Below are 12,380 nucleotides of genomic sequence, written 5' to 3'. Positions count from 1 at the left end.
GAATTCGAGGAATGTTGTTAATGGTGTACTGAGTACTGAACTTTAGATTGAGCTGGGATCCAGCATTGAGCCTTCCTTTGTTAGGAACCCTACTGGCCTGAGAGTTGCATTTCTGAAGGGTGTTGAATTCTAGGACCAGTTAGTTTACATTCCTAAGACAAGGTCAGATTTGCACAGCAGAGACTTTCTTTATTGTTGACATGTGTGTGATTACTTTCAAATTCTTGAAATGTTTAAAAGAATTTAAATACCATATGTTGCTTACACAAATTATTTTTGCTAAGAAAATATATAACTAAGTTCTGTCTAGTTATCATAGATGTTGTAGATGAGAAACCCAGGCTGCTAAATTCTTTTAACCCCTAGTTATTTTCAGCTACAGTGATTTCATGGGCACTGTTCTGAAGGCTACAGTGTTGATGTGGAAGCAAGTAGATATATGCATTTCTTGTGCATTTTTTTTGTATAGGCTTTAAAATTTTTTTTTAAATAGACTCTTTTTTTTTTCTTAAACAGTTTTATATTTACAGAAAAATCGATAGTCTAGGAGTTTCCATAGACTTTTTTTCCCATAGTTTTCCTTATTGTTCACATCTTCTATTAATATATTAGTTCTGCTACAATGAAAGAACTAATTTTGATACAGTATCATTAAATAAAGACCATACTTTCCCAGATTCTCTTAGTGTTTGTCCTTTTCCTGCTCTAGGATTTCATCTGGAAAAGCACATTATATTTAGTTGTCAGAACTTCTGAGCCCCCTCTGGGCTGAGACAGTTTCAAATACTTGCCTCCTTTTTAATGACCTTGACAGTTCTGAGAAGTCAGGCATTTTGTAGAGGACCCCTCTGTTGGAATTTTCTCATGCTTTGACTAGAGTCATGGTGTTTTAGAAAGAAAACCGCAGAGGTAAAGTGGCCCTTTCATCACATCATATTAAGGGTACAGGTTATCAACAGGATCTATCATCATCGATATTGAACTTGATCACCTGGTTAAGGTAGTGGTTATCAGGTTTCTCCTGCACGAACAATCTCTTCCTTCTTTGAAACAAGGTCACTATCCACAACCCACAATTGAGGAGTGGAGATTTACGCTTCACCTTCTCAAGGTCAGAGTGCAATATTTGAAATTCTTGTGCACAGAAATCTGTCTCTTTTTCTCCACTTATTTGGTTGATTGAATTCATGGATATTATATCATACTTTGATTTGTAATCCTGTAGTATATTATGTATATGTATACATAAAACATATGTAAATATATATGTGTATGTATATGTGAATGTATATGTATATCTATGTGTGTGATATATGAATGTATATGTATACATATATGCATGTGTGAATGACATATTTGATCACTCTAGCTTTAGCTATTGGAAGGTCTTGAGTTGGCTCTTGTGCTCATTTGACATTCTGTCTTCTCTATATTCCTGCAAGATGCTCTAGGTTCATCTTATGTGTTTTTCTGCCCCAGTCTTAGAAGTAGCCAATTCTTCAAAGGTTCCTTTTATTGGAGAATAATTTTAAACATGACCAGGACTTTAGGCTTGCTCCTTGCCACTGGAGTGTCTCTGCTTTTAATATCTCAACGTTAGAGCAAGGCAATGTAGTTATCTACTCCCACCGTTATGTTATGAATATCTGTAAATAGTTCTGTAGCTTCCTTTGTCTCTCTCAGCCAAGTACGGGTTCATGTCTCCTACTCCGACATATTGCTGCATGGATCATTGCACCTCCTCCCCTTGCTTATCTTTAAATTCTTACTCCAACAGTGAGAAATCTGGCTTCTGCCATCCAATATCTATTTACTTTATTGTTCACTTTCAGAATATATGCATAGCAATATCAGAATTGTTAACCCATATCTATGGGAGGCTTTTTAAAAGCAGTAAAATTGCTAACATTTCATTTTGTTCCTGTCCTTTTAAATATGTGCCCTTTGTACTGTTTTCATTATTTTAAGACCAGTGCTCTTCACAACATGGGACAAACATTATTTCTGTCAAATACTCCTGCCATTTGTGTATGGATGTGTGTATATATGAATGTGTGTGTGTGTGTGTGTGTGTGTGTGTGTTTGTGTGACTGAACTCCATTCATTTGAATAAATCTGAAAAGGGGATTTAAGTGAAACTTTCAGTTTTCACTTCTTTTGCTTTTATCTTATCTTGATCCGTGTAGTTTCTGCCATCTGGCAAATAGTTCTCATCTGAAGAAACCCATCTGTCAGTTCTCGCTGTTATCTGGTAACAGTTGCAGTGAAGTGTTGGTGACAGAAACAGACACTTTAAAAGAGATGTGGAATTCACTCCTGTGTTCTCTTTGAGGATCCAGTAACTGCCCACACTCTGAAGCAAAAGCTAACAGTTTTATCACATGGAAAGTTGGTGGAGAAGTATTTTGGCCTCTTCTGTAAGTATTCTTCACATCTCTTGAGTACAAAAGCCTCTCCCTGAAATTTTCCCAGCCTATTTGTTGGTGTTTAAAAGTACAGAATACCAGTCCATAAAGAACAAATTCTAGGAAACATGTTTGTGAAGAAGCTGAAGTGGTGAAATAAAAAATTGCCCAAGTACACATTTTTCGTCTACAGTTATTTTGATAGACACGTATGTAGTAAGGTAGATTTTTTAAAAATACATAAACCAGGAGGAGTTGAAAAAATACACAAACCAGGTGGAGTTCTACTTGTGTATGCTTCCATGAAGAAATATTATGAAAGTTTTGTCCAATATTTTCTATCACCTCCAACATAAAGTATCTTCTAGGTGCTGGGAACGTGCAAGATCCTTGGCTATCTCCATTTGATCCTGTAGGTCTGACCTTCAGATGTTATCCAGAATCTTTCTACTACTCAGTCTCTTTGCTCTCAACTTGATCTAAGACACTGTTCCCTCCCGCCTGGATTATTGCAATGGTCCTTACTTGGTCTTCCAGTCTTGACCTCTATAAGGGCATGGACTGAGGAACCCACACCAGAGGCTTCCCATGTGCCTCAGTACTGATTGGAGTGATGTGTTGACCATGTTCAAGGCCCCAGCACACAACCCTGGACCCCTGTCCATCATGCCCTTCTGACAACTCTGGTCTCCCTGCTCTTCTGTGAGCACCAGCTGTGCTTCTACCATGGGACCTTTGTACTTGCTGCTTCCTCTGGCTGGAACAGTCTTCTCTTTGAGTTCTGGATGTTTTCTTCACTTACACCAGCCAGTCTTCACTGCAAGGTCCTATATTTGCGGTAAGGCTTTCCCTGACCCCCTTATGTAAAATCCACACCTCCCCAAATCCCAATCTCCCTTTCTCTACCTTATCTCTCTCTGTAATATTTATTACCATGTAGCAAACACTCTATTTTTTCTTTGTCATTTCCCACGAGAGTTTTATGTCATTCCATCTTTTTCGTCCCTTCCTGTATTCTCAGCACTAAGAGAAAAGAATGTTCTCATGAAGAGTGAATGCATGTTGGACTTCAGCTGCTCCAGGGGATTCAAGAAACCCCCCTCTCACATCCAGGACCAGGGCCCCATGCAGAAGCCAAAAGTGTTAATGGCTGTGATCCCCCACTCCCGTGGTCTCCTGGGACCCATCCCCACTGGTGTTTTTACTCCTCACTTCAGAGGTGATATCCAGATGTGAAACAGTGCCATTTCATCAACGAGGCTGCAGCTGGAGAGTGACAGTTGAGTGAGAATGAAACCTGTTGCCTTCAGTAGGTGCATAATAGGTGATCAGTAAAGGAGGAAAAGTAGCTGTTGCTGCTCTTATCACTGTGACTATTATTAATATGACAAGTGGTTGATGAATGGATACTGGGGAAAAGGATAATAATAATAATTTTACTGATCACCTTTGCTCTGGGCACTGAGTACTTCATGAAGATTAAACTCATTGAATTCTTACAGCTCTATCACTTATTACAAATGTGACCTGGGTTGGTTGCATATTCTCTCATTCTCATCTTCTTTCATTGTACTTATGGCAGTGCCAGACACGTAGTTCAGTTACTAAAGAGCTCTTGATGTCTCACTTTCATGAGCCAGATCTTAGCCCTGCACAAGGAAACAGAGACTTTGCCTTTCTTCAGAAATCCCAATGCCAGAACATTCTCCCCCTTTCCAGAATCATCTTTAATTCTTGAGAGTAAGGAAGGGAAGCCAGGCCTTGGGAAGAAATCCGGTATTATAGTTTACATGTGAGATGTCCCCCAAAAGCTTATGTGTGAGACAGTGAGAGAAAGTTAAGAGGTAATGTGGTTTATGAGGGTCTTAACCCAATCAGTGAATTAATCCTGTGATAGGGATTAACTGGGTGACAACTGAAGGCAGGTGGGTTTGGCTGGAGAAGATGGGTCATTGAGGGGGGGCATGCCCTGGGGTATATATGTTGTCCCTGCAGAGTGGAGAGTCTGTGCTTTCTGATCAGCATGTCTGGAACTGCTTTCCTCCACCATACCCTTCTATCAGGCTGTTTAGCTTCACCTGAGCCTCCAAGGAATGGAATTAGCCATCTATAGACTGAGACCTCTGAAACCATAAACCCCAAATAAGCTTTTTCTCCTCTGAAATTGTTGGGGTTTTTTTTTTTTTTGGTCATAGCAGTGAAAAAGCTGACTGAAGGGCTAAGGTTGCGGCTCAGTGATAGAGCCCTTGCCTAGCACATGTGAGGCACTGGGTTCGATTCTCAGCACCACATAAAAAACAACTAAATGGGGCTGGGGATGTGGCTCAATCGGTAGCAAGCTCACCTGGCATGTGTGGGGCGATGAGTTCGATCCTCAGCACCACATAAAAATAAAGATGTTGTGTCCACCGAAAACTAAAAAATAAATATTAAAAAATATTCTCTCTCTCCCTCTCCCTCTCTCTCTTAAAAACAAAACAAAAAATGAAACAAAGGTGTTGTGTCTATTCATCTACAACTAAAAAATAAATTAAGTTAAATTAAAAAAAAAAAAAAGATGGCTGAAACATCCAAAGACTTCAGATTCATTCCCATGATTCTTGCCATCCACTCTGGTCCCTGAGAACTTAGAGAAACATCTTTTTTCAATCTGAAATCTCCTGTGCCTTGAAGAACACATGTGAGGCTTGGAATGTTTTAGATTAATCTATTCGAAAACTAGTCAGACTCTCAAAAATTTAGCATTTAGTTTTAAGAAATTTTACTCATTCTTCTCATACCTATTCCTTTTCTCTTTTTTTCCCCTGTGTGATAGATTGGGGGTTTCCTATGTTTCTAGTAATAGCACTTTATACTCTTAATTCTGTCTTCCTGGAATCATCTATCCTTTGAAGAGGCAACATAAAGAAATTTAAAAATACATTCCTATCTTTGAATTCTCTAGTACTGGAGACTCTGCCACTTGCCTGTTTTATATGCATTCCCCTTTTTCCTTTTTAAGAGAATTCTAAATTTATTTTTAGGGCTAACATTGTGCTCAACTGAAAATACTTTCACAGATTGCCTTGTAGCCAAGTGTGGGCAGATAACGCATTCAAGCCATGTCCAGTGTTGGTGGGAGTCACTGGGAGAAGTCCTTCCCAAGAAACATCACAAAGTTTCATTAGGGGCAAGACAGACAAAACCTTTAACTCTTGGTCTGTTCTACTTGCTTTCTGCCTGGCACTTAGACATGAAAACTGAAGTTTCCAGGGCCATTTTGTGACTTCTGTGCATGAGAACAAAAGTTGCAGTACAAAAAGATAGGGACAGGCTGGTCCATAGCACCCAGCCTCAAAATTGCTTCTTATGTATGATAAGTAATCCAGCCAGTAGTGTGTTTAAGCCACCGTTTACCATGGAATACTCTATACAGTCGAATGCTTACTCACTAATTTAGATCTAGTTTCATTGTCAAACTGACCACATTGTGGATTATGACATTAAAGCATTTCACAGTCTCAAAGCAAATCTGCTTTTATGAAGGCCAAAGGAAATTGGCCAAATAAACCATATTCATCAGACTTTAAATGAGTAAATTGAGCTACCACTCTTGGAGAGCCAGGAGGTCTGCATTTTCAACTGACTACTATAGCACACTGTACTTTCTGTACACCAGCCCCTTGACCCGAGCTTTTCCCTCCCATCTGCAAAATGGGGTAATTTGAGCTAAACAGTCTTCTCAAAGACTGCCAAAGAGCATGCGGTTGGAGGCTTAAAGAGTCCCTATTAAATTAGGTACCACCGTTTACCTTGCCAAGACATTTCATCCAGGAAGCCAAATCCAGATTTGGGTCACTAACTTGAAAAACTCCCTTTCCAGTGGAATTTGCCTGTGTGTTTGTATGTGTTTTAAATATAAATTTTGAATGAGAAACCACGTAGTATGACTGTCAGTGAACATGCATAATGTGTGTTGATGAATTTATCCATTTGGACATTTATCCACAGGAATATGACTTCTCATTATGATATTTAACTTATTTTTGTCTTTGTTCTCCTTTACCTGAATTCTGTTAATTTTTTTTTGTGGGGAGGGGATCAGGGATGCAGCTCAGTTATAGAGCACTTGCATAAAGCTGTGGGTTCAATCTTCTGTACCAGATATAATTAATTTTCATTTGAAAGACCAGACCAAATAAACAGAAAGGTTTACTTTAATAATAAAAGTCATATGGTTCTATATGGAAACTTTTAAGGTCATCATCAATTTTTTTTGTAAATCGATAAACTTTATTTTTCAGTTTTAGGTTCACAGCAAAACTGAGCAGAAAGTACAGAGTTCCTATATATTACCTATCCCAGCATAAATTATTAAAAAGAATTCTTTTATAATTAGAAAGAGAAAAAATAAACCATGCTAAGCTAAGCCAGTTTTGGAAAAAGGCTTCATTATACTTTTTACCGTTCTCAAATTACTAACATTTTTGTTATAGATTTTCATAATTTAATTGTTTAAAATTTCTGATGGGTGGTATCCTAATATGTTTTCATCAATCCTTCAAGTTGTATAAGCAGCACTTCCAGTGCCAAACCATTTTAATGTTAGAACAGAATGAACCTTCTATTTTGCCGTTAGTTGAAAAGGCTTATAAGATAACCAGTATCCATCCTTTCAAAAACATTCTCATTCTACAGGCCATATATTTCTTAGCTATATGCAATATTAGAAATTTAATGCCATATTTACAATGTTAAATGAAATGTTTTGCAAATTAAAATTTTCATTATGTTTTTATAAAGAGTGAAAAAAATGTTTAATTGATGCAGTGCATGTCCTCTTGATAAGCACATTTTTAACAGTAAGTATCTATCCATGACTTTGGCTTTGCATTATAATCTGGTCCTCAGCTGATTGACAAAGGGCAAGTGAAACAAGATGTGTGTGGTTTTGTGTTTGTGGTTTTGTTGTTTAACTGTCCAGTTCATACCCCAAGAACTTATTGAGGCCAAGGTCCAGAGTGTCTCAAATCTGCTTCTGATAGTCTCATGAACTGATTTACTTTATGTATATATATATATATATATATATATATATATATATATATATATATGTATATATATATATATATATATTTTTTTTTTTTCTTTTAGTTGTTGATGGAACTTTATTTTATTTATTTTTATGTGGTGCTGAGAGTTGATCCCAGTGCCTCACACATGCTAAGCAAGCGCTCTTCCACTGAGCCACAACCCCAGCCCTAATTTAGTCTTAATAGCATTGAGCCAGATGTTTAATCCTTCCAGTATTTTCTTGTAAAGTCAAATCACCACTTATTATTTTGGTCGTTTGCAAATATGACTGAGCAGTGCTAACAGAAGAAATGGGTATCTTAAGACACTCCTGTTTCTGGTGGCCTTGGACATTAGGATGACTCAGATGTCAGGCATTCATCCTAGCAGCTAGGGTTGGTTGTGACCTTAGAAACCCTGAGGAGTTCATCTGGTAAAGCCTTATTGGTTTTCAAAGAGATCACTTTTATTTCCACTGTCCAACTCCCCCGAAGTCTTGTTTGTTTTTGTTTTATATCATTCTAAGCAAAAGAAAAATGTGACGTCATTTGCATTATTATGTTACTTTCTTCCTTATAATTTATTATCTTAATGTCTATCCCTGGAACTCTCCTGAGGTCTGGGTGGCCTTCCACAGGTTTCTTGGCAGGGAATTATCTCCTGGGAAGTGGGTTTATAGGAGGTGACATCATGTGGGCTCTGTGAAACAAGATGCAATGGGGCTTTGCAGCAGCAGCCACTGCCATGAACTAGGCACCCCATCGTCATTGGCTTTTCCCCACCAAGTACCACCTGCAGCCTTAGGGGGTACTGTGTCTCATAATTTATTGCGCTCTATACAATACAATGCTGTGGGCCTCATGGATTGCCTTAAAGAATTAAGGAAAGAAAAGATACATAACTTTCTCTAACTTATCATTTTCTTAGAATTTTAATCTAAATATTATCTATTAAAATAAGTATATCTTAAATATCATGAGATATCCTACATATTTGAGCTAAAAAAAGCCTGAATTTTAGGCCGGGCTCGGTGGCACACACCTGTAATTTCAGCATTTTGGGAGCCTGAGACTGGAGGATTGCAAGTTCAAAGCCAGCCTCAGCAACGGCGAGGTTCTAAGCAACTCAGTGAGACCCTGTCTCTAAATAAAATACAAAATAGGAGTGAGGATGTGGCTCCATGGTTGTGTGCTCCTGAGTTCAATCCCCAGTACCAAAGGAAAAAAGAAAAAGAAGATTGAAGTTAAAAACAGTGCTATGGGAATGACTCTCCGCCCCCCTTAGGCCTTTTTGTTCTTTATGTTGCATTTCAGAAAATGTCATATGACATAGTATGCAAGGGAAAAAATGCTGTTTTTGCTGGTGTGTGGAACATTTGTATTCCTTACTTAATTAGGCTTGTGGGCTTAAATCTGCTACTGTTTGTTTTACCTGAAGGACTGTAGTGGCCTACTTGGTCTTCCTGCCTCCATTGTCTCACTACCCCAAATCCATCTTTCACTCAATAACAGTCTATCTGAAAAACAAACTTGAACATGTTATTGCTGTTTAAAACATATTTTTTAAAATTTTGTTATCTCCAAAATAATGTCCAAAACCTCATACTTTTCAAAGTTGGAGCCCAATGTATACCCACAGGGACTGGGGGTATAGTAGTAAATGGATAGATTTCGTCCTTCTCTTTATTTCTACAAGGCATTCTGTACTCATACATTCAGACTTATCTCTAATGCTGTTTGTATCTTGAGGTCTATCCCCGTGCACTCAAGCAGATGTGTTCTCTAACTACATTGGCCTAGCACTTTCTTTATCTCTGTTATATGATTGAACTTGTTAATTCATCAATAGATATTTATTACCTACTGTGTGAAGAATTCATACTAAACGCTGGAGGATACCACAGTGAATAAACCAAACAAAAATTAAGTCCATAGCTTTTGTAATGTGTGGTCACCCTCATTAGAATGTAAATTCATGGACTTTAAGTAATATCTTTATATTTGTGGTGCCAGCAATACCTAGACATAATTTGCATGCTACACATTTTCTTTAAAAAAAAAAAAGTAAAAGGACAGTTTTTATAATTTGAGCTAATTTGTTTTATATGTTATGTAAACATATATAAGTACACATGCATATTTAGGTTCTTTTTTCACTTAGCATTTGAAATATGCTAAAATATCTACTAGTTCATAAGCAGATTAAAATGTTCAAGAAAGAATCAGACACAGTGGTGTGTCCCTGTAATTCCACCTACTTCATAGGCTGAGGTGGAAGATCACTTAAGCTGAGGAGTTCAAGACCAGCCTAGACAACATAGTGAGACCCTGTCTCAAAAAAGGTGGGGTTGAGGGTCCAAGAAAGAGTGTACCATGTTTATTTTGATTCTGCTCAAATTGACAATGTGAATTTTTGTCTTTCACTAGTTGCTATAATTGAATGGTAATTGATTATGTAGCTGTAAGCTCTTAGATGATTAATTCTGAAGCAGAAATTCCAATTAAGTCAGGAAAGAGATCATTTATATACGTAGGAAAATCCATCCTTGATGAACCATCAAGGTTGAAGTGCAAGCTACTAGGTTGCTTTGGGGGACCAGCCTCCACACTGTAACAGCACTTGAGACCTGATTGCACTGTTTAGGTGTTGCAAAGTTCCCTGAAGTTCATCTAGCCCCATCTTGCCTTGATAATGACCTCTGTGGTAAGAGCAGTATGTGCAACCTGAATGACAGGAGGTGCTTTTTCTTTCTTTCAGTTGGTGAGTTTGTAAGCGATGCTCTTCTTGTTCCTGACAAGTGCAAATTCTTACACCAGGAGCGGATGGATGTTTGTGAAACCCACCTTCACTGGCATACCGTCGCCAAAGAGGTACCAACCCATAAGTTCCTTCTTGCAAAGCGAAGATTTCCTGGGATCATATCTGGTGACAGTTTGGAGGGCATTTTGAGGCAACAGCATGTTGATAAATAAATTCTTTAAAAAAATCCATAAGATTTTTTTTTTTTTTAAGTAGAGAGCAATTTTCAGTTTACAGCAAAATTGAACAGAAACTAGAGTCCCCTTGTCCCCTCTGTCCACACACACACACTCAGCCTCCCCATCCACGCACATTTCTAAGGAGTGAAACAAGGGCCCTTGAGTTGGATTCATTATGTCTTACAGATTAAAACTGTTATGCTTTTATAAATTAAAATGAAACTATAATCTTTAATACTTAGCCCCTTAAATTTTACCTCTCCTTCAAATGATTTTCTGTGGTTTTCTTTGGTCCCACCCGAAGTTTTTCTGATTTAAGCATTGCCCTTACTTTCTGTTGGTGACTGAAACAATAGAACAGGGAAGCAGCCTGTCTGATACCATGTGGAAGGTACAGTTAGGACTCAGTTTCCAAGTCATGCCGTCCAGTCTGGCATTCACCAGGCCACTCTGCCACCTCTGTTCCCCGACAAGTGGTGAGTCTGTGGCACCAAACCAGCCCTTTGCTAACTTCTGCTTTTGGCTGAGCCAGCAAAAGACACAAAGCGATTCATATGAGATGTCACTTTGTGGAATTAGTGCCTTTGAAACTGCTCTGTCCCTCTGTTGTAATGTTTTTCTCTCAAAAGTACATAGTTTATTTGTGGCGAGATGATGAGATCAGTCTCCTAGAATTAGGCTCCTTTATCTAGCTCAGATTTGCTCCCCTCCTCCTTCCTGGAAACATGGGACATTTTTGATGGTCATAACTGGAGGGGAAGTGCTGCTGGTGTGTTGTCACTGGCAACACTGAGGTCAGGGCTTCTGCCGAACATCGTACAGTGATCAGAACAGCTCCTCAACCCCAAGCACTTATTTGGTACTAAATGTCTGTAGTGCTGAGCTGGAAAAATCTGATCTAGTTCGATTTACCCTTATATCATAGCTTTAAAGCTGTTAGGCCGAAAACACTACTTAAAATTTGGCATCGCCTTCACCTTTTATAAAATAATATGTTCTGATTCACTGCAAAATAAAACTTACTTTATATAAAAAATGTGTTTTGGAGGTTGAAGAGCTTGCTGAGCTTAAGAAAACCAACCACATAATTTGAAGCCCAGTTCTCCATCTGATAACCTCATTTTTCATTTCTTCTGAGTTGTCAAGAGAAAAATCCTTTGTTCCTAAGAAACAAAAATGACTCATAGATTCCTATGAGGTCAAAATGCTTTCTGCAATATTGTCACTGTTTACCTAGGCGGTTGAATTATTAATTTCTCCTTTGTCACCAGTAGATGATGTCTGAGCTTTCTGCTACGTTGGATTTGAGCATATTTAGAAAATCCCAGGAAAGCAAAAAGATATTGGAAACAAAATCTCTAGTGACTCTAAGTTCTGATTCAGAGTGGCTGCAGAGATAACTTCTCTTTCTGGGATTGTTACTCTGGGAAGTGAGCCAAGAGAGTCAGAATTTCTGGAATAAGGCTAGTCCAAGAGAGAGGAATTTAGGTCTGTCCTGGAGGTGGGAATGAGCTGGGGATGTACAAAAGGAACCTTCAGATCTTTCATACACCAATAAAACCAGAAAGCATAGATGTTCTGATACCTAGCAGCCTTCCTCTGCATTTACCCAATTGGTTTCCATTCTAATTGTTTTTATGAACCTCTATTGTTTAACATCATGTTCTTCTTAAATAAATGATAAACCTTAAAAAAAAAAAAAAAGAATGAATACTGGGCTGGGAATGTAGCACAGGTATAGAGTGTGTGCCTAGCCTCAGTAAGGTGCAGGTTCAGTCCCCAGCACCACATTTACACACAGAATACCAAACTAGCCCATTGCTAAAGACCCTGTTGTAAATCCATTCAAAAAGCAAACCGTCGATTGTTTCCTTTGTCAAATTGGTTCCTAATATTTCAGGTCTGTGTGTTGGGTATTGTGTTTCTTACAAGGAAAAGCATCTGC

The 12,380-nt window shown here is 38.3% G+C and overlaps 1 protein-coding gene across 6 annotated transcripts in view; it reads left to right on the top strand.

Annotated features, from left to right (window-relative positions):
• Positions 1-12,380, top strand: part of App (amyloid beta precursor protein) — a 237,999-nt gene that overhangs the window by 89,683 nt on the left and 135,936 nt on the right. For all 6 annotated transcript variants that reach the window (XM_078044496.1, XM_078044500.1, XM_078044498.1 and 3 more), the window contains exon 4: positions 10,215-10,327. In XM_078044496.1, coding sequence (XP_077900622.1) covers positions 10,215-10,327 — 113 coding nt within the window. The remainder of the gene's footprint in view (positions 1-10,214; positions 10,328-12,380) is intronic.

This window comes from Ictidomys tridecemlineatus, chromosome 3 (assembly GCF_052094955.1).
Source record: "Ictidomys tridecemlineatus isolate mIctTri1 chromosome 3, mIctTri1.hap1, whole genome shotgun sequence".
Taxonomy (NCBI): Eukaryota; Metazoa; Chordata; class Mammalia; order Rodentia; family Sciuridae; genus Ictidomys; species Ictidomys tridecemlineatus.
This window is presented reverse-complemented; position numbering and strand designations above follow the sequence as displayed.